We start from the raw sequence: 22,456 nt of genomic DNA on the forward strand, positions 1-22,456 counted from the left end.
AATGTACAACAAGTGGTCCATTTAGATCAAAATTGCTTTGGATATTTTGAGCAATCTCTTCGCGATATTCTGCACGGGCCCTTGAGATTGTTTGTCTGCTTACGGTAAAATCCTCTGAAAAATAGATAAAGTTGATAAAGATTTTGTTTTAGTTACTATCAATATAATAAAATTAAACTCAAGGAGAAAGAACAATACAATAAAAGTACTGTTAAAGAGAACTTACCTAAGTTTAGTCCAGCACTTGTTAAAACCGCAGAAATAACATACATTGCATTTCGGTCGCTTAGTCCAATACGGTCTAGGGTGGCAGCTAGTATAGGAGTCATTATTTTTTATTTACTTCGCTCGGAAAACGCTCTACTAGTGGAGGGTTTCTCAACTGGAAGCAAGACATGAAAATATTGACATATAGTAGAAGTTACCATCTTATTTGATTATATTCTTACCTCCTCCATCAATAGTAAAAACGCTGGTAGTTGATGGAGATTCTAAGGAAGGCTCTGGTTCCGTTGTTGCTTCATCTTCGATACTGCCTTTTTTAACTCTCGCAAAGGCAGATCCAGGCCTCGCAACTTCCCTTTGCAAAATAAGGAACTGTTTATCCTTATCGTTTTTAATCAAATTTAATACATTTCGTCGAGCACTGTCAAACAATCGATCCAAATTATTAATGAAACTAGACTCTGCTCTTTCTGTTTATCTCCCGCGTGAGAAGATTTTTTGATAAAAAATTTGAAGTTCAGTTACTACAGTTTTAGCAGCTGGTTTTATATTCAAGTGTTGATTTTTCATTATAAAACGCATCCGACCAAGCACATCACCGTTTGAAGGCAACTTTACACCTTTAAAACTTTCAATTGGGACAACAAGTTCCATACTTAATTCTTCCTTAGATTTTGAATCCATTTTATGTATTCCACTTGCACGATCAAATATCACTTCACAAAAGCAAGAAACACAGTTTTCTTGCAGGATCAGTAGTTTTGGAGATACAACGATTTGAAGAGTGAAAAATTAGTTACGTTATATCGAGGTATACCTGTAGAAATAAAGAGCTAAAAGCTAAAAGATTTGTTAATACAACAAATAGGCCTAATGATTTGGGAGTTACAATTTTATGAAAAATTAAAATTCCTGAAATGATCGATTTTTCTGAATACCCTATATTGAAATTGGGTCCAATATTGTTCTATAAGGAACGATCCTACCAAATATAAGGTAATTTTGAGGGATCATATCAATAATGTTGGAATGTTATTTGAGGCTAACAAAATAAATGGAAGAAGGGCTTAATTTATTTCGTGTATTTACATTCACGCTTCGAAAATTGAACTCTAAACTATAGCATAAACCAAACTTGACCAAATTTTGAGTTCTTCAATTTATGTCAATTTTGAGTAAATTTTTTAGCGTGTTAGCTCGAAGATAAAACGACGCCAGAAAATTGCGAGATTAAACATCGAACAATATCCCGGATGTGTTTTTCTACTAAAAAAAAAAGATCCACCCCCCTTGCCACCCCTTATTCACCCCCTCCCTCTCTAGTATTTACCAATCGGATAAAAATTCGCGAGATTGCGTGATAGATAATCATGCATTTAATTTCGCACGGCACCGAATACGCCTGCATCGCCGTCGCAATGGTCGGTGGTACGTTGCTCTCATTTTAAACACCCCTGGGGGACACGCTCGACACCCTCGACTTTGGATGCTTATAACTTGGCCAATTTCAAAGGGATTTACATCCGGTCTTCACCAGTCGCTTCCTTATATGAAAAAGGTTCTACATTTTGTCCACAACAGGAATCCGTCGACTACAGCGCCACCTAGAAGCAAAAAACTGAAACGGTTGCGTTTCCTCATACATTTGGATCACTTTTCCCATACAAACTTTGAGCCATTTGCGCACGCCAACCACTGGACCGAATGAGCTGAAATTTTCAGGGGAGCTTTTGGGACCCCCAAACTGTCATTTAAGGTGAGTTACGGCGGCGTCCAAAAATGGCAGCCACAATGGCCGTGCTATCTCTCACCTCGCGTTTTTGCTCGCACAAATGTGAATATTTAGGCGGTTAGCACATCTGGAAACCATTTTTTCATGTATGCTGCAAGTGAGCAAAAGTGAAAAACTACTTTTTGCTTTTGTCTGTCGTTTACTTTTCAAGTTATGTGCCCTCAAAAGTGCTATGTAGATTTGAAATTGGGCTCCAACGCGATTCACCTTAAGGGTGCAAGGTTTGAATTTCAGGATTTCATGCATTTTGGGCCAGTCTAATATACCAGGTTCGCGGTCTAGCTAAAAATGATATGAAACATAGAATTCTCCCGAATCTCCCAATAGCACAAAGAAAGAGTCATAATTTCACACAATACTGTTCATTTAATGATTGAAGTTAATTAAAATTTGGATAAAAAAAAACTAAAAAAAAGGTTTTATTATTTACTTCTATTTCTGTTCATCCCTAACCTACGTTGTATTAACACTAGTGTGGAATTGTGTCAGAGTGTTAATGTCTATCCCAAGGCGGTTGAAACATGCTTCGAACTGTCCGGACAGCGATCCATGATCATGATCGCTCCGACTATGCCAATCGGTGTCCATTCCACTGACGCCGAATTAACTGCTGGTGGGATTACTGCAACACTGTGATCACTACCACCATTACGCCATTCTGTGTTGGCGGAATAAATAGGCCTGCACAAAATGAACGACATAATCACTGTTAGACAAACTTATTTTCTTATTCTCGTAGTTGCAAATTAGTGCTGTTAGTAACTAATAGTTCATCGTCTTATCTCACCTATCCTCATTCTACCATCCTCTCAGTGCTGGGGCGCGCCCTTCCTGGGTGCAGCGACAAAGGGAGAATCAGGATATATCGAATCCCACTTGTGTACTCTACCTTCTTGTCACTGATCACTAACACCGTATTCCACGTATGGTCACTTTATAATTTCCGCGTTTGTAGCGTTGTAGCGTACTTTGTCGTAGGGATTTTATATTATTGAGTGGATAGGTAGATGATGGTTATATCGGTAACGGGAGAATGAGTGCTGCTGATATCGGTTGTTGGTAGCATCTTTCCAGTGATGATAGTTGTAGCAATGTATGCGATAAGATGAACTAATTCAGTTTAGTCTTTTAGGGTGATTCAATAATTTTAAATTCATACTTGGGTGGTTTTGCTCGGTCCTTATATGTCGTTCATTCACTGTTTGTACCCAATTGCGCTACATGCGTTACATGCGATGATCGGAGCAGTTGACAACCTATTCAAATTTACCTCATACAAATGGTTGAAATTGTTTTAATCCTTGGTAGCGCGTAAAAAGAGGGAGCGTTCTTTCAAATTTTGAGCATAAAAAGAGGGTACAAATTGGTTTTACGGTAATAAAAGCCTATACTGTTTATTACACACTTGCCAATTTTCTCCACAGGGTGCATCCGTTCAAACAGAACGCTGTGGCACACAAACATCGTTCGATTCGTGGGAATGCATGTTCAGCCCCGGAGCCGGTAGCAATCTCCCGGCGGAAATCTCCGAGGTGAACACGGAGGTAGGACCGGCATGCCGATGTGGCTGCATCATTCACCTGGGAGCAGTCAAGCCGAAACGACTAATTGCATCCTCGTCGGAGAGTTGCCCCGAGAGAAGCCTGTGGCTGGTCCAGGGCGATGAAGGGCATCGTATACGATTCACCATGGACTACAGTAAGTTCCCGTGCGATCAACAGTGGCTGAAGGTGCGCAACGGCGATAAGCTCTCCAATGAGTTGATTTTGGAGTACGCCTCGGGACACATCGAGTCCGGAAAGAGTGCTGATTCCACAGGGTCCCGTCTGTTAGTGGAATTCCATTCCAAAAAGATGGAACACTATGACGAGAACTGTATTGCAGGGTTCCTCGGACAAGCTGAACAGATAAGTATGTGAAGAATAATAAAGTCAAAAATGAGATTAGTATTGATCAAGATTGCTTTTCTAGGAATAATACCCAACAATGTAACCATTTCGATAGCCAGCAAAGTCATCATGCCATTCGTGCAATCTTTTAGCTATGCCAACCTCACTATAGCTCACATATGTGCAATAGTATTCATAAGTTTCATAATATTTTTAAGTTTTTTGCTATTAGTGCAGTATGTGTTCCGATATCGAAAGTATGAACTTGCAACCAGCCGAATAGAACCGGATTCGCCGGCTCATACGCTCTTTGGTTCAGGTGTGTCCCTAAACAACGCACAACAGCCGCGATCACGTGCCATGTCAACGACCACGTTGATATCGGAGATCGTCTCTTATGTAAAGCTGCGACCCAAGAAGGGTTCTGTCATGCATGACCGTCTTCGAGAAAGTGTAGAATACAGTATTGAAAATTTTGACCATCCTTCGGACGGCAGCGCTGAACTGAGTGGGAAGGCCACATCGATGGATAAAGTGGATGAAATCCCGATGCAAAGTCTGAACAATCTGGACCATCCCAATGAAAGCGACTGCAGCTCTCCGAGGGAAGTGGTCGAGCCATCTTCAGACGATCAGTCAACGAACGTCAGTTCAGCCTATTCGACGTTAAACAGGGAAGAGACGCCACTAGTAGTGAGACGAGAACAAAAAGTGACCCCCGAGAGACGAAATCAAAGTAAAAGTGAAGGTACAGAATAAAAGCTCATAAGAATAATTAATAAATGAACTAATGGTGGTTTTATCATTCAACTAGGGGAGCGATCACCCAGCGAGAAAACACCTCTTGCGAGTAGTAGTAGCACAGTTACGTTAACAAATATTAGTCCATCCGACATTGTAAGTACAAAACACGTGAAGACATTGCTTTCAATGCAGACAATATAAAATTTTGTTACGATGGAATAAGGAGTTTTCCAAAATCATTAGAAATTTCAGAATTGCGGTTAAATGTTTTAACTGGAGTACACTGGGGTGGCTTTCTACGCGGTTTGTTTTTGGTAGTTTCTGGCCCTTCGAGTGACTTTGAAAAATTGACGAAACCCAACAGAATAAAAAGCGATCCTAGTGTACATCATAAACACCGATCCCAATAACTAGCAACGGGTATCCTACGAAAGGCTAAGAATAGAGAATAAAGAATAAAGAATAAAGAATAAAGAATAAAGAATAAAGAATAAAGAATAAAGAATAAAGAACAAAGAATAAAGAACAAAGAATAAAGAATAAAAACAAAGAATAAAGAATAAAGAATGAAGAATAAAAAATAAAGAATAAAGAATAAAGAACAAAGAATAAAGAATTAAGCATGAAGAATAAAGAATAAAGAATAAAAAATAAAGAATACAGAATAAAGAACAAAGAATAAAAAATAATGAGTAAAGAATTATAAAGAAAAAAGAATAAAGAGTAAAGAATAAAGACCAAAGAATAAGGAATAAATAATACAGAAGGTAAGATGAAAATAAAGGATGAAGAATGGAGAATAAAACATATGTAGCTTATATTGGCAAGAATCAATAACTTTTTAGTTTTAGTTAGTTTTTAGTCTTTAGTCGGGGCCCTCCTTAGCCGTGCGGTAAGACGCGTGGCTACAAAGCAAGACCATGCTGAGGGTGGCTGGGTTCGATTCCCTGTACCGGTCTAGGCAATTTACGGATTGGAAATTGTCTCGACTTCCCTGAATGCAAAAATGGTAACTTCCCGAATGCAAAAATGGTAACCTGGCTTAGAAACCTCGCAGTTAATAACTGTGGAAGTGCTTAATGAACACTAAGCTGCGAGGCGGCTCTGTCCCAGTGTGGGGATGTAATGCCAATAAGAAGAAGAAGTAGTTTTTAGTCTTCTGTTATTTGGTTTGGACATAAACTCCCCCACCCCCAGAGACAAAATTTTTAGAAGAATTTTTTTTTTCAAAAAAAAATATGTTCAGAAACCTATGTTAGATTTTTATTTTTTTATAGCTTCAGCCTTATGAGTTTTCATCCTTGTGTATTGCCCATGAACGGCAATACGCTAATGAAATTCTATCTCTTCTACAGGAATGCTCCTCGCCGGCATCCAGCGTGGCTAACTCCATTCGATATCGAACGCGTAATCTCAAGGAGAGCAAAGAAAAGAAAAACCTCCAAAAGCTACTAGCCGGTTCGGATTTTTCCCTGGGTCACCCGGAGGACATGGAGATGGACTACTACGACTACAATGTGACGAACGCCGGGGCGGCACCCGGTTCTTACCTCGGAATGGATCCTGCTTTTTTAGTATGGATTCCTCCCCTCAACGATGAGGACATCTCCGAAGAAGTCGAACTGGAGGAAACCACCGACGGCGAATCGGCGAATCTACCTGCCGAAAACCGCAGCGCCAACGTGACTCCAAACGAAGAAATTGTGAAAATTCTTCAACAGCGTAGAAACGATTACCTGATAGTGAACAGCATTTCCAAGAGCGATATCTACGCGGAAGTACAAGACCCAACGGTGGATAACCGCTCCATCCGAGAATCTCCGGTAGCCGCTGTCAACAGAAAGAATCACCTACAGGAACTGGCCTTTAACAATGCACGGAGGAAAATCAGTCCTCCCGTGGGACAAGAACTCGTCGAGGAAGGACGCGAAAAGGAAACGTCTTTCACCAAGTCGCCCGTGGACAACAAGCAGATCACGGATTTGTACGACTCGGCAGATATTCAGTTCGCCGACGACGAAGATGACGAAGACGCTGATCCGGTGCCATCTCCTCCGAGACCAAGCAAGCCGGCGAAATCGACCAAAGTGTGAAACGCGTGTACAATTTATATTCGTGAAACTGGGCATATCGGTAGAGATTTGTGTAGGCCGTATTTATTTTGAACGAACTTTTTTAGACCTTCTTCAAGGAAGCGTATAGAATGGGGCCCCTAACTATAGTCAGGAAATTTTGTAGTTCGGCAGCTAAAACAACTTTGAGTACAGAAATATATTTACAACGATCGGAGGACAAACGACTAGCGGTTGACAAGTAATTATCTCGGTATATTTAGATGATGATATTAGTAGCGCAAAAGAAAATATTTTATAAACACAATGTCGTGGCTAGGATCCTTTTGTGAGTTGAAGATCCTCTTTTTATTGATAGCTAGAGAGGATTGATTAATGTGAATTCAGTATTAGACATTAAAAAGCCCAGTGGATTGAATTGTCGTTGTAGCTGTAAATTAGGAGCATAATAATAGATGCTTATGAATTGGACGCTTTTGATTTAGTGAGATATTGCGAGAGCAGGTAATAATAATCGCAGATTGCAAATTATGGTTCTTTTTGCTATTTTCAAGGAGGAAGAATTAGGATCTATGATCTATGAATAATATTGTTTGATACTTGATGGGCATCAGCTTTTGGATGTTAGGTCTTTTAGAAAACAAGGATTATTTCCCACTATGACCAGTCCTTTAATGAACAGGTAGACTTTAATGGAATGAGATGATTTTTTTTCACAATGAAATTATAAATTTCTCGGTTAACCTGAAATGTCATGCCTCCACTACTGCTCTGCGATCGATTCCAAATCCAATGAGGTCGATGTCGTCCGCAAAGCCCAGGAGCATATACGACCCTGTGATGATTGTGCCGTTCCTCTGCACGCCAGATCTCCTAATAGCGCCTTCGAGTTGACACTTCGTCTGCAATCCGAATACTTGATTTCGAGTTATCCAGCGTATCAATCTAATCAGTTTCGCCGGAAAACCATGTTCGGACATTATCTGCCACAGCTCATTTCTCTTCACTGAATCGTACGCTGCTTTGAAATCAATGAACAGATGGTGAGTCTGCAAGTTGTACTCCCGGAATTTATCAAGGATCATCCGCAGGCTAAACATCTGATCCGTCGTTGAACGGTCCTCACGAAAACCTGCCTGGTATTCGCCGACAAAGGACTCCTCAAACGGTCTCAGTCTGTTAAACAGAGAAAGCGATAAAATTTTGTACGCCGAGTTCAGAAGGGTGATCCCTTTGTAATTGGCGCACTCTGGTCATTGACCTTTCTTACAGATTTGGCATATGAGGCCATCCAACCAACCGGCAAGCAGTTCTTCATCCTCCCATATTTTCTGGATAATGTGGTGGATCGATTAATGCAGCTGCTCATTTCCGTGTTTGAGAAGCTCGGCCGGGATCTAGTTGTTCCCAGCAGCTTTACTGTTTTCAGCTCGTTTAGAGCCTTCTTTACCTCGTCCGGCGTTGATGGTTCCACAGCGTGACCGTCGCCGAATATGTCCATCCTGCTCATAAATACACCTTCATTTTCACCGTTCAACAAATCTTCGAAGTGCTCCTTCCACCTTGCTGCAAATTCCCCGGGCACTTGTGCAGTCTTATGCCGCGCGCCATTGACGTTGCGTAAAACCTGCGCATATCATTTCTATCCATGTTCTCCTGCGCTTCAGCTATCACACACTCTACGTGTTGCCTTTCATTCTGTGGTGGATCAGTGTTGGTGGAATCATGCTCAAATCAATCATCGAAGCATCATGCGCGAGCTAACTCGTTTGCGATTCTGTAGGGACATCATCGCGCTTGAGTTTTCCACGCAGAATCGTATCGTTTCGCTCATCCGCCGAAAAATAATTTCGTTCCAAAAAAACGTCTAAATCCATTCAAAGCGTATCTACGTATGGATTTATTATCCATTGTTTTAAGCAAAGATGTTCGAATTTGAGAATTTCCCAACACTGCGAATTTGTTTCTCTTCTGCCCTTGCTACACTGTACCGCTCTCTGCTGGAACGGGTACGATCCACTAGCATTCAACTCCTAGCAGCATTTTTCTCGTTTATCAGTCGCTGGCACTCCTCATCAAACCAACCATTTCGTTGGCATCGCTGTGCAGTGTCTAACACTTCCTGCACTGTTGTAGTCACAGCTTCGTGGATATTTCCCCACAATCCGGTCGCATCTCCTACCCGTTCGTCCAGAATTAGCTGAAATATCAAACATACCTAAATGCAAGGAAAGCATTCATGATTCGAATGGCCGGGTTCGATCGATCCATGAAAAATATTGTTTACCGGCGGAGCAACATACGCAAGTTTATGAAGCGGACGACGACGAAAACCGACCAAGCAATTTGGATAAATCCTCGGAAATTTACTAAAATAAAAGACTATCGAAATAAACGTGTTTGTCGTAACTTGTATTTCACATGAATGAATGACATTAGTTTTCATAACCGGAAACGAGCGATCCTTATCTTCTCTTCGTCTTGATGGTTTTCCTGTAAGGGTAATTTTCTTGCGCTGTCAGATCAGGGATCGTTTAAACATTCAGTAACATACACCCCGCCTTAAGGCGGATGCCTTAATTGGATGGTAGCAACACCAGTTTATGAACAGGTCTTTGATACGTAGTTTGCCCTCTTTGAAGAGTCACGTTACGTACCAGCCCACTTCGATCGGGATGAACTGCTTTGATCCGAGCGAGCTCCCAATATGCTGGAGGAGCATTGTCATTCTTCACCAGCACCAAGTCAGCTACCTTCAGGTTATCCTGTGGTTCCTGCCATTTATTCCTGACTTGCAACGATGACACATACTCCCCTTTAAAGCGATTCCACAAATCTCCCACTTTGATAAGAAAATTATTTTGAGCTTTTTAATGGAATGTTTTCACCTGTCATAAGACGAGTTTATACAATCCCATTGAATTCCACTACTTAATTGTATCTTGACAGATACGTATTTCGACCTCAACAGTAAGGCCGTCTTCAGTGTCTCGTACTTGACTCGACTTATTCGTAGTCAAGTAGTGACTCGTAGTCGAGTCAAGTACGAGACACTGAAGACGGCCTTACTGTTGAGGTCGAAATACGTATCTGTCAAGATACAATTAAGTGGTGGAATTCAATGGGATTGTATAAACTCGTCTTATGACAGGTGAAATCTCCCACTATTTTACGTAGACGTTGATATTTATCTAGGCGGTTCTCAGGCAGCGATGCAACTTCTGGTTCAGGAATAAGGTTGATAGGCTGGCCGATTATGAAATGACCAGGGGTCAATGCTTCGCAGGAATCAGTAGACGGTGACAGTGCACACAACGGTCGCGAATTCAGACATGCCTCTATCTGCGTCAGTATAGTCGTCAAATCTTCGTAGGTCACCGTTTGTTTGCCAAGAACGACCCGCAAGTGTTTTTTCATGCTCTTTACTGCACTCTCCCATATTCCGCCCATGTGAGGGGCAGACGGCGTTATGAAGCTCCACTTTATTCCAAGGCTACTCAAATAACGTTCAATTTCAGAATCAAAGCTGGCTGACTTTAAAAGTTCTTTCAGCTGTCGGTCAGCACCAATAAAATTGGTTCCGTTATCTGACCATATTTGGCTTGGCAAGCCTCGTCTACTGCAAAATCGTTTCAACGCCGATATGAAAGCACTTGATGACAAGTCTGTAACTGCCTCCAGGTGAGTAGCTTTTGTCCCAAGACAAACAAATACCGCTATATAACCTTTTATTGTCTTTGTAGTTCTCAAAATACTGGCTTTCAAAATTATTGGACCCGCATAATCAACTCCGACGTTTTCGAATGCACGAGCACCAACTATCCTCACAGTTGGTAGACTTCCCATAAGCTGCTTCGTGGTTTTGGCCTTCCATCTAACGCACCGTACACAGTTATTAACTACATTACGAATAATTGATTGGCACCCAAGAATCCAATACTTTTGATTAAGAGTAGCGACCAGAAAGGTTGGTCCCGCATAGAGATTCTTGGTAATCAGGAGTTCAGTATATCGATGGCACTTTGGAAGAATGATGGGGTGTTTCATCTCGAAAGGCTGCACGAAGAGTGCCTTTCCCATCTAGAAACGGAAACAAAGATTTTATCCGACTTTTAGACGATAATTGATCACCTCTTTCGATGCACTCTATGTCTTTCTGAAAAGCATCATGCTGTGCAAATCGAACAATTTGCAAGTTTGCTTCCTGTATCTCCGCTGGATTCAATTCGCTACCAACGCGTTGGCCATCTCGTCTGTTCGCCATCAAGTGGTTTTTGAATCGATTGATCCAAGCTAAAGTGCGTTGCATAAATTGCAGAGATGAAAATCGTCCCAAGAGATATTTCTCAACTTCGTACGAAGTTTTCAATACTGAGTGTGTAGATACCAAGCATTGCATGGTATACACATTTTCCACCATGGCCGGTCCAGGAACTACAGACGAAGATGGATAGTCTTTCCAGGTTTCTTCAAGCTGATATAACCAGGGAGGGCCGTTCCACCATAAAATGTACTCTACCAACTCTTCAGGGCACAAGCCTCTTGATGCACAGTCAGCCGGGTTTTCTGTCGATGAAATATGACTCCACTTGTTTCGAGGTAGAAACTCCAAGATCGATGAAGTACGATTGGCCACATACGTCTTCCATTTTTGTGGGTGAGAGGACAACCACCCAAGAACAATTTTCGAGTCTGTCCATGCATGGCAAGTAACTTCCAGATGCGCGAATGACTGTAGAAGCTGCTTCATTAAATCAGTAAGCTGCGTTGAGCTCCAACCGTGGAAGTGAAACTTGTTGGAGCGGAGCCACTTTTGTTTTGCTTGCTACTATTGACACGGATACGTTACCTTGTTGATCAGTTGCTCGGACGCATCTGCAAATCCTAACAGTTGAAGTTTATCCTCACAATTGGGAATCCATCGGGAAACACGGATCTTCTCAACTGATTGCAGCTCACTCTTTATCTTGTTCCACTCGTTATTAACCAGTGCTGGCAAAGGATCATCCCACTGCAAGTCCTGTAACCACAGCGACGGACGATGATGGGAGCGATCCACCCCAAATGATCAAAGAGTCTAGCTGTATCTGATAACATTTGACGTTTTGTATACTGGTTTTGAGATCCATTTTCAACTGAAACACAAACGTATCAGTATCAGGATACCAGTGTATGCCTAATGCCTTAACTGATTCTGTTTCCGTTGACAAATGTACTACTCTCAAACAAACGAGGCTCGTTCGATGACCACTTCCGTAAATTGAACCCTGCTGCTGATGTTATCTGGATTATGTCATTCCGCAATATGATTGCTTCTTCCAATGTGTTGGCACTAGAGAGGAGGTCGTCCACATAAAAATTCTTCAAAATGCGATCTGCTGCTTCGGGATACTTTGATTGGCTCTCTCTTGCTGCCTGACGAAGGGATTCAATTGCCAAGTACGGAGCACATGAGCTACCATATGTAACTGTGAGTAGTCTGTAATGCACTGGAGATTGTTCAGACTCGGCTGCCCATACAATGCGTTGATAATCGGTATCTTCTTTGTGTATTTTTACTTGCCGATACATTTTTTCTGCATCAGCTGTGAATGCAACGGCGTAGGTTTTGAAGCGAGTGAATACAATCGGAACATCTTCAGTAGTTTTCGGTAATCGATCATTCAACGATACACCTGATGTTGTTTTACTTGAGCCATCAAAAACAACTCGTAGTTTTGTGGTTAGGCTTTCACTTCGTAGAGCTGCGTGGTGTGGAAAGTAATACCTGCGATTTGCTGGTATGTCGATCTCTTCGTCGGGAATTCGTTCCATATGGCCCAACTCCAACTACTCGGTCATGAAATCACAATACATTCACTTGTAAACGGAATCGCTGGCAAACTTCCGTTGCATCGCTCTCAACCGATGAAGCGCCGCTGGGAGTGACTCACCTAATTGATGTATGGCTTCGTTGAATGGGAGGTTTACAATAAATCGACCTGAATCATCGCGCTGGAAAGTAGTTATTAGCTTCGGTTTTTCGGTTCGACCTCCCAGAACTGCCGGAGAACTTTGTCAATGTTCAATTCGACACACATGCTGACAATAGCTGAATCACATTGTATATCGTTTGTAACACCGATGTGGCCAGCAACAATCCAACCAAGGGTAGAATTCAAAGTGTAGCTGGCACTGGAGATCTTATTAAAATGTGCGGACGCCACACTTCAAGCAAAGAACAATTGGGCCGGACTCACCAGATGGTTACTGCTTCTGTATCCTGCGCTGCTGTTACCGCTGATGTCGGTTGGCGATTGATGATCGCCACGTGGGCCAATGAATGGTGGTTGGCGACTTCCACGTGTCGACGAATGGCGGTTTGGTCGATGGTGGCAATTGACGACCACAATTCCCCGCTAAAGCGATTTGCTGACGGATCGCTTCCTACCGGACAAGTTGAAGGCTGCCGGGGTCTCTCGTCCCGGGGTTTCCGCTGACCTGGCGCTTGGAAGAGATATATCCGTCGGCTACTCAAGACAATTACCATACTGCACAGATTTCACAATAGCACAATTAACGTTACCTGGCCTAGATTGATTTTAGACGCACAAATCTAGCCTACGACGCACACTATATTTACTTGCACTACTTGAACTAAACGAGGAGAATTAAATTAAATACAAATATCAAGTTCAACCACGTTGCTTTTTAACTTACAAATTAAATTACGAAACACGAGCAAAGCAAGACACTTCCACTGTTATCTGCGGTTCGGATGAAAGTGAGCGAAACCGTGATCCTCAGATTAAGGAACGTGACCTCGCCGAATTCAATTCGGATTTCCTGCGAACCTTTTCGACCGATTGGATGATTACGAGACGTTAATTTGACCGCTGGCTTTTCGTGCAATTTCGGGTGCAGCCACGTTTCTCTCTTGCCCAATCTTCCCGAAGACTTCCTTGGACCCGACCTTGATCTCGCGAAATCGAGCGCGGCGGAAATCGCGACCTATCGTTTTATGGTAATCGATCAGTGTCGTTTCGCTTTTGCTGGCCTACCATTTGGCGTACGTGACACAAATTAGCGTATGGAGAAACCTATGTGTTATAATTATGTATTTTGTTATCTATCCAAACTCTGGATCAGCCAGCATTAACGATTCCAGACACTGTAGTCGGGTTGAATCAATCCTTCGGCTTGGTAAGTTGATGGTCAGCTTGCTCAGCACATATGCTTTCGTTCGAATTATAGGTTCGTCGTTGAACCGAGAAAACAGGTCTAAGTCAACCATCCCTCTAGTGGTCTCCGATGTCCCACTAGCAATGCCCGATACGACAAGTTTTGCATTCTCTCTTCTCAACCCTAGCACTTTAACACAATGTTCCGAAATTAGCGATGATTGAGATCCACTGTCGATCATGGCTCTTACTGCGTGTAGCTGGCCATCTTTTCCCCTTAGACGAACGATAGCAGTCGGTAGTGTTCCAACGACGAGAGACGCAACTGTTTTGACATTTGCTAAATAGGATGTTACTTGCTTGGTACCTTCATCATTTTCTACATTGGTGAATGGTAGCTCTTCGACGGTTGAGATGTTGCTAGAAGACTCTGGATTACTGGTCAGGCATAGCATAGTGTGGTGCCTTTGCTGGCAATTCGGCGTACGGCATGAAGACTTGGAAGGACATGATTTCACACCGTGGTTAGGACGCAAACAATTAAAGCACAGCCTTGCGCGTTGTACCAATTCCCACCTGTCCTTCACTGAAGCTTCTTTGATAGTGACACACTGATAAATGGCATGATCAACTGAAGAGCACAAAGGACACAATTGTTGGGCAATACCAAAACTACTCATCTCCTTTTTAAACGCGGGACCTTTCCTTCCTTCCTTGTAGATCTCCTTCTTGACGTGTTCCATTTGTTTTCCTCCGAACGCAACACAGGTTTCAAATGCATCACATTTTCGTTTGAGGAATTTGAGCAGTTCCTGGAAGGTTGGGTTATCTATCCAGCTTTCCACGCTCGGCAATGGCGGCTTGTCACTGTGTAAAAATCAATCGGTCACTGTACTGTTTGACACTAGCTGGAGGAAAACTCACTGGCGAAAAGGCCTTTTTTCCCTTCCCCTCATCCAGTAACGCCAGTGAGCTTTCCTCCAGCTAGTGTCAAACAGTACAGTGACCGATTGATTTTTACACAGCGACAAGCCGCCATTACCGAGCGTGGAAAGCTGGATATCAACGATATGTGTTGTGTAGCCCACTGTGATCGCAAACTGTCATCAAGTTTCTTGACAATTAGATGAATGAGCCATGGGTCTCTGGTCTCATACACTGGACCCAAGGCTTTGAGCTGGCGGATCACCTCGTCGGAGGTTGATACAAGTGATGACACAGCGAATTTTGGCTTGTCATACTGTTCGACCAAAGTGTCCCAAACTTCTTTGTAATTGACATCGGTGATTGCATAACTACTCACTAAGCTTTTTGCTTCTCCCTCCAAGTGATACATAAGAAGCTGTAGTTTGAGCGCATTCGTAAGGCTTTTCTTATCCACACTGCTGATAAAGATGTCCTTGAACGAAGCCCATTGCTTTCTATCTCCTTTAAATGTTGGAAGACTAAACGACGGTAGTTGTGTATCAATGGGATCTGCACGCATTCCGCGAAACTGGACAGCTAACTCCTCCATGGTAGTTGAAGCTGCAGCTTTCCTGGATAGCAAAGCTCTTTGCGTTTCCAAAAGCACACGAACGGCTTCCTTTAGTCCAATGTATGTCCCGTTCGTACTACTGCACAACGACCGTACCGGTTGCTTTTCTTCCTGCCAACGAGTATACAGTCCTTTGGTTGTGTAGAACAATTTTTCGTAATCATCACGCACCGACGGCAATTCTTCCTCAGTTGTCGCGTCTTCTATTTCGCACTGAAGTTTATCGAAATTATCAGCTTCTGTACGCGATCGTTAAGCTCGAAAATCGGCGTTTCTCGTGTCACTTGTCCAGCACTTGCATGTTCCCGTTTCAGGCTCTCGAATTTCGTTTTTTCAACAACGCTTATATCGCGGCGAACCGATCGCGGATTCTCTGCTATCCGGAGCAAAAGGACCATATGTTTACCGGTGGAGCAACATACGCAAGTTGATGAAGCGGAAGACGACGAAAACCGACCAAGCAATTTGGATAAATCCTCGAAAATTGACTAAAATAAAAGACTATCGAAATAAACGTGTTTGTCGTAACTTGTATTTCACATGAATGATTGACATTAGTTTTCATAACCGGAAACGAGCGATCCTTTTCTTCTCTTCGTCTTGATGGTTTTCCTGTAAGGGTAATTTTCTTGCGCTCTCAGATCAGGGGTCGTTTGAACATTCAGTAACAAACATGAATGCCAAATTGAAGCCGAGTTTGCAAGCACATGAGCGTTATGGAACGTACACACGATCAAGCAGTTTGACCAACATTGACTCCACCTCTCGTTTCTTCAAACATCCATCAAGTTTTACCAACAGCGGCACGAACAATCAATTTATTCGACCAACAATATCACACACGAACGACCGAAGCTCCAACTTGAGCACCAATCATCAAAAAATATATGGGGGTTTGTGCAACTTCACTACAAATACTCAAACACATTCGACGAACCTTGACTCCACCCCCGACAACTCAAACCAAAATCAAACCGTTTTATTTTTTTCCAACCGAGCCGCCAACTGTCAAATGGTTGTTCGAACAACTTCACACACGTTCCAACAAAGCAGCAACCGAAGCGTTTTCTTGGGGGTGGAGTCAATGTTCGTCAAACTGCTTGACTGGTGTGTACGTTGCTTTAGATGATTCGAGGGTGATTTTTCAAACGTTGTCGAATTAGTTTTCTATTTAGTACCAGTAATACTAAAACAAGAAAAACCTCAGAATGCTATAAACGATGCTGCTGAGTTTGCTATAAAACATAATTTGTACATAAATTGTAAACAATATTTTTCTATTAGCTTTATTATGTACAGACGTGTGCTCTATGTGAGAATGTTAGTTATCTGTATTTTATATTTAGGAAATGGTTTTTGAATAATAAAAATCTAGACTTTGCACATAAAAAACGATGCTTCTACGCTTATGAGATAAGGGAAAAAGGCAGAAACTAAATTTTAAAAAATCGCAAGAAAATGAACATAAAATCAAACATTCTCTATTGCTTTCTCTATTTGCATAGATTGATGCTCTAGGAGTTACTTTTAGCATCAGGTATTTATTTGTTAGTTGACTCCATGTGTACTCTAGATTTAAGATAAATGGTAGCAAAAACAGCTTTCGCATCACTACTGAGATCAGTCAATTTATTTTTAGGATTGTGGTAAAAAGAACAATAAGTTAACTATATTTTGGCAAAAAGAAACGATAGAAAATTGAACCAGTTGGAAAATATTGTAAAATTTAACAAGAATATTTTATGGTAATAAGCGTTAATGTTGTTTTCGTTTTGCTAATTATAATTTTCCTTTCCAAAATCGCGAGAATAAGAATGATACGACACTAGAACGGATTGTCATCATTGTTATTGATTCCGAAACTCCAATCCAATTAGTTTTGTATCGTTATTTTCTGTATTTATCTTATAAATATGTATAAATCGTTTCGACACAATGCGTCTTAAACAAGGAACGCGATCAAAATCAGTCGATTCCTTCTCCGATAAATTACGCTTATAAGCCCCATCCGAACACTAGTTGAAACAATTGAAGAAGTTTGAAGTCAAATGGCTCAATGAGTGTTTTGTGAATTGAGAAAAGAAATCAATGTTGGTAGTTAACAAACATATTTGATAAAACTTATTTCAATGTCTCGTAAGTTTTCAACAGAGTGCTGTACCTTTGACTATTTAATCTTTATGATGCATAATTCTCTCACATTATGCTCTCATAACGTTCATTGAATTTTTAAGTAAAGGAAAAGTAAAAATCGGATAATAGTCTCTGTAAGATTTTCGACCATATAAAAAACAAATAATTTATTATTCAATAAACAAATATCACTCAACAATAGAACATTGAAACGAGAATTTGATTATTCAAAACAACTCAAAAATGCATTACTGGAGTAGGTTCGCTCAACGATTCCTTCGGCTATTTCTTATGATGGTAGCACGGATTAATAAATGATTGCATGCAAATAAATAATAACCTTCGCCTATCACTCTTTTGTCTTCGTTCACTCCAACTTTTATCATCAACATCAACAGCAGCATTAGTTCAGAGTGTTTCGCATCTTGGACAATATAAATGCACTATTGTTCGATGGTACATGCCTCTCAAAACTACGGTCGCCATTTTCAATATGAAACGAACGAAGAAATGTACTTAACCAAAAACTACACCGAAACAAAACTCAATCCGTTAACTATCCTGCAGAATGATCTTCAGCTGGGCTGGCTATATCAAATCCCTAGGCGCTAGTTTCCGTAATGTTCCATACCTTGGTGTTGCAGTCTTGTCCTGTAGAAATCAAGGTCTCGTTATCGAGCCAAACCAGACCGGTGATTTGCGACTGTGGGTGGGCATCTGGAAGCAATGGGAACATGTCGTCAATAACTAGTTTTGGTTAAAAACTGCAAACAACTTACTCTTGATAATAGTGTGCTTGGCAGGGCTGTTGACGTACCAGATGATGATGGTGGTGTCGAGCGAACCGCTGGCCACCAGCAACGAATTCGGTGAGAAGGCCACACAGTTGACGCGGGCGTTGTGGAAGCCCCATTCCTGTTTGTGGGCAGGCTGAAAAAAATATAGAGAAAAAGAAGGGAAAAAATTATTGGAGAAACGGTTTTACGCCATTATATCATTTATAAAATAATTGAGTAGGTACATGAAGGATCCTCTTCATGTCTACTCCTTGGTTGACCAGAGCAATCGCAATTGGACAGGGAACTAATAATAAATGGGGCCTGGGGGAAATGTCAAAAAAATGTCATGGCATTGCTATTACTAATTTCATAATAACTTTTTCCAAAAGTCATTTACAGTTCGGATTTTTTGATTAACATGTAGTACTTAAAGGGTCCTAAAACTTTGTCGAACAGATCATTGTTCTAAATACAAAGTGTGAGCAATGAGAGCGAGATTAAAAAAATGTCACGGAATGTCATGACATTAATGTCATCTGACACTAATTCGGCTCTCACGCCGCCAATATCATATTTAGAGAAATTACCTATTAGAAAAAGTTTTCGGGTCATTTGAGGGCTACATGTTTATATGGAAAACTTAATTGTGAATGACTTGTGAGAAAAGTTATTAGCAAGTTAGTCCCATGACATCGATATGACATTTCCCGTCACTGGGCCTGGGATTTGCTTTCCAACATCAAAGTGCATAGTCCGAGAGTACTAGAATTTGATATGGTCAATAATGACGCCGGTCACGTCGTTGCGGTCTATCGGGGATGTGAATGAATTGATGTTGCATTCACTAGTCCACTGCAAGCCGGAATCATATACATATACATTTATTTGATGAATGCAAAATGGAAGTTCTAACAGTAACTTAATTTAAAATTTAGAATTATAAAAAATCTTAAATAAAGTTATAAAAAAACTATTTTGTAACCAAATAATCTCGAAATGTTTTAAACTATTCAACAAACAGCAGTCACTAGTCGATTTATGTGGTTGTACACTGCCATTGCGACCCATAAGATTTTTTTAATTTGCCTGATTTTATCGATTATTATCTATACGTGCGCCATGATCCACTGCCTGTAGCCGCATATTTGTTCATTTTTGTTTCGTTTTCTATTCATATGGTTCAGATATTCGATTACAAGCAGGCCATACCCGCCATACCACAATTAGTTTTACAAAAATCCTTATGAGATTTCAGAGTATTTTTTTTCATGCAAAAAAAGGCAAACTACCTATAAAAATCGAAAAAATCCTCCATGATTAGCGGAACTTGGAGCAAGTGAGCCACCCGGCATTTAATATATATTGAACGACTCACCATTCGATGCATTAAGAGACATATTGTACGAAATTTTATATATAATAATCAAAACTGAGTGCAATTTTATAAATAGCTGACAGATTAATTAGAAACAAAACATGTTACATTGCAGTGTGAAACTGAACAAAATTGCGGTCAATCAGCGAAAAACATTTTTTTTTTCAAGAAAAAAAGTTAGTTTTGGAAACTTATTAATGTTGGGCAAGAGTCCGTTCACCCAAGACACCGAACTGGCATGTTGGTTTTTACCGCCAGGCACCAGGAATTGTCTCTCGGGATTGCAGAACCCACGACAGCCGAGTTCCTGGGAATCCGGAAGAACCTAACCTACCGAAGAAAAACCGTTGTCCTGTACTAAACGAGGTGAACTCTCCGGCCATCGCGGCTTCCCTTCGAGCGATTCCAATCCTCCCATCGTTTCAACCGCACCAGCACCGCCGGCTCCATCCTCCAGCGAATGGCCATACCGCTCCCTTCCTTAGGATTTCGCCGGCAGCAAGATGAGTATCCTCTACCCCCGGATCAACTGGCTCCGATATTCAGCCAACTTGAGGCTCGGCTGCGAAGCTGCAAATCCCGGCTTTACTCTGGGCCTTTTCGTCATTAAAAATCTTCTAGGTTGGGTCTGGTAAACTGAAACGCTTGCCCGCTCAAGAGAAAAATCGTCGAGCTTCAGGAGAAGGCTTGTGAGGTTCGATCGAACAAGCTCCAGAGGGGGAGGAGTGGCAATCGCCTTGCGGAGCAACATCGCCTACCATCTGCTGCCGGACTTCAAGCTCAAAATCTTTAGAGTGGACGTCACCACCTCCGTCGGAGTCGTCGCGTTCATAGTGGCTTACTGTCCCACGCAAGTCAAAGTCGACGACGGCACGTCGGCCGAACTACGAAGGGATATAGTCAAGCTTACTCGGCGGCAGGGGCAGTTCATCATCGCCGGAGTGCTGAACGGAGTCGTCTGGTCCAACGACGAGCTGGAGGGCCACTACACCATCCTGAGCCCTGACAGCCCAACCTGGTTGACACGTTCCGGGGCAACGCTTGACATTTTCATCACGAATATGATCGATCACGGCTCCTAACCGATCGTCTTCCATGAGTTCAGCTCGAACCACTATCCGGTAGTGGCTGAAGCTGGAACTTCGGTGAATCGGCACGAGCTAACCCGGCGTAACTATCACCAAGTCGACTGGGGTCGGTTTCAACGTTGCGTGGACGAGAACATCGACGAGCAGCTGCACGTCATCCAGGAGGCGCTCTCCCTAGGCCGCGAGCAGCATGTACCAAAGGCCCGTCAGGTAAGCAACACCCTAAGCATTGATACACTCACCAAAGATTTGATTCGTCTGCGAAAAATGTCACACGCAGGCAGTACCAAACCAACGTACTGGGCTGCCTGCGCTTAAGACCCGGTGCAATCGTATAACCAAAATTATCCAGGCCAGAATGGTGGACCTCAGAAATAGTGGTTTTTTCAATAAGATCCGCGCTTTCTCAGACTGTGCTAAGCCGTTCTGGAAGCTAACCAAAATTCTAGACAACAATGACTCTAAGGATCGCTTGATAACTCCTGCAGAGAAGGCTGCCGAAATAGTTCGCCATTTCGTCTGTACTCAGAATCTTGAAAAGTGGCGACACTGTCTGAATCGGAACAGAATTTATCAGTCATTCCCATACAAAATCGTGTTCCAAACCAGCAGGAGACCTGTCAAATGCTGCACACGTCGTTTTTTTATCGGGATGAACTACTGTGTCCATTACATTGAACTTTTGTAGTATACCCGTGTCATTTGTTTAATTCATGTCTTTCTTCTACATTTCTACATTTTTACTCAGATACTTCTCAAACTTAATGTAAGGCCTCTTTACATTAAGTTTCCGCTATTTATACCCTTCGAGAGGTGGCAACTCTCAAAAGCGCGCCCCTCACTCAGTTCTGACTTTAGCAAAGAGTGGGATAATTCTGATTTTGACCATGCATCGGTACTGAAGTTCAAACATATTTTTGCTTCTTCTTATGAGTTCCGAAATCATTTTTGTACAAAGATCTGATTTCATTGCGTTTGGCATCTCGGAATCTCACCTTTACACAGAGCTATAGACAGTCAAGGGGTGAATCGTCCAGAAAGCTCAATTAATTGCATCTAATTCGACAACAGTAAAATAGGCTTTAGTATTTGCTTATCTGTGGTAAGTCAGAAATTATTGAGTTTGTGTGGAGGATTGACAAACGATTTACAAAATCAACCAAAATGCAAATGTTACAAATATGCGATCATGGGCAGTTTACTACGTGCGAAAAAATCATAATTAGCTTTGATTGCGTTGAATTTTGTCGCTAAAAGCATTTTTTTTTAAATAATCAAAAATGTGTTTGGTTTTACGGAAATTTAGTAGTTTATGAGATCTAAGAAATATTCAGTAACTGATATTCATTCGGAAATTGGCGATGCAGAGCCGAATATAAATATGTTTATAAGTGAGGTACAAGTTAAGAAAATTATTTTGAGCTTTTTCAGTGGAATGTCTTTACTTGTCATAAGACGAGTTTGTACCTTCCCATTTAATTCCACCACTTGATTGTACCTTGACGTATACGTATTTCGACCTCAACAGTAAGGTCGTCTTCAGTGTCTCGTACTTGACTCGACTTGAAGAAAATGATCGCAGCTTACACTCCTCTGCATAGGAACCTACGAAGAAACGAACTGACAACACTGACACCGATCGATGAACCGCTGAAGAGGATA

General features: G+C 41.7%; 3 protein-coding genes across 5 annotated transcripts in view; 1 reads left to right on the forward strand and 2 right to left on the reverse strand.

Moving 5' to 3' along the window:
• LOC134227949 (uncharacterized) overlaps positions 1-9,560 on the forward strand; it is a 181,051-nt gene extending 171,491 nt beyond the window's left edge. For 2 of the 3 annotated variants that reach the window (XM_062709663.1, XM_062709662.1), the window contains exons 6-9: positions 3,442-3,928; positions 3,989-4,654; positions 4,721-4,803; positions 6,006-9,560. In XM_062709663.1, the coding sequence (XP_062565647.1) occupies positions 3,442-3,928; positions 3,989-4,654; positions 4,721-4,803; positions 6,006-6,743 (1,974 nt within the window). In that variant the 3' untranslated portion in view covers positions 6,744-9,560. The remainder of the gene's footprint in view (positions 1-3,441; positions 3,929-3,988; positions 4,655-4,720; positions 4,804-6,005) is intronic. The other variant, XM_062709664.1, reaches the window with a different exon arrangement.
• Positions 9,561-13,830: 4,270 nt separating this feature from the next.
• Positions 13,831-15,817, reverse strand: LOC134221420 (uncharacterized). Its single transcript, XM_062700612.1, has 3 exons — positions 15,715-15,817; positions 15,040-15,658; positions 13,831-14,749 (listed from the first exon to the last, which is right to left on the reverse strand). The coding sequence occupies exons 1-3, from the start codon at positions 15,815-15,817 to the stop codon at positions 13,831-13,833; spliced, it is 1,641 nt and encodes a 546-aa protein (XP_062556596.1).
• A 1,475-nt stretch (positions 15,818-17,292) lies between these two features.
• The window catches only part of LOC134226258 (actin-interacting protein 1), a 29,159-nt gene continuing 23,995 nt past the window's right edge, over positions 17,293-22,456 (reverse strand). The window contains exons 3-4 of the mRNA XM_062706914.1: positions 18,332-18,482; positions 17,293-18,269 (exon numbers count right to left, since the gene is read on the reverse strand). Of these exons, the coding sequence (XP_062562898.1) occupies positions 18,154-18,269; positions 18,332-18,482 (267 nt within the window). The 3' untranslated portion in view covers positions 17,293-18,153. The remainder of the gene's footprint in view (positions 18,270-18,331; positions 18,483-22,456) is intronic.

The sequence above is a fragment of the Armigeres subalbatus genome, chromosome 3 (assembly GCF_024139115.2).
Source record: "Armigeres subalbatus isolate Guangzhou_Male chromosome 3, GZ_Asu_2, whole genome shotgun sequence".
In the NCBI taxonomy this organism is placed as follows: Eukaryota; Metazoa; Arthropoda; class Insecta; order Diptera; family Culicidae; genus Armigeres; species Armigeres subalbatus.

What these genes read in the sequence shown, in the direction of transcription:
- LOC134221420 (XM_062700612.1), bottom strand. Translation starts at nt 15,817, where the DNA reads ATGGTCCTTTTGCTCCGGATAGCAGAGAATCCGCGATCGGTTCGCCGC. An exon ending in CCTGAAACGGGAACATGCAA is followed by an intron (nt 15,659 to 15,714) that starts GTGCTGGACAAG and finishes GATCGCGTACAG; the next exon opens with AAGCTGATAATTTCGATAAA. An exon ending in CTCAAAGCCTTGGGTCCAGT is followed by an intron (nt 14,750 to 15,039) that starts GTATGAGACCAG and finishes ATTTTTACACAG; the next exon opens with TGACAAGCCGCCATTGCCGA.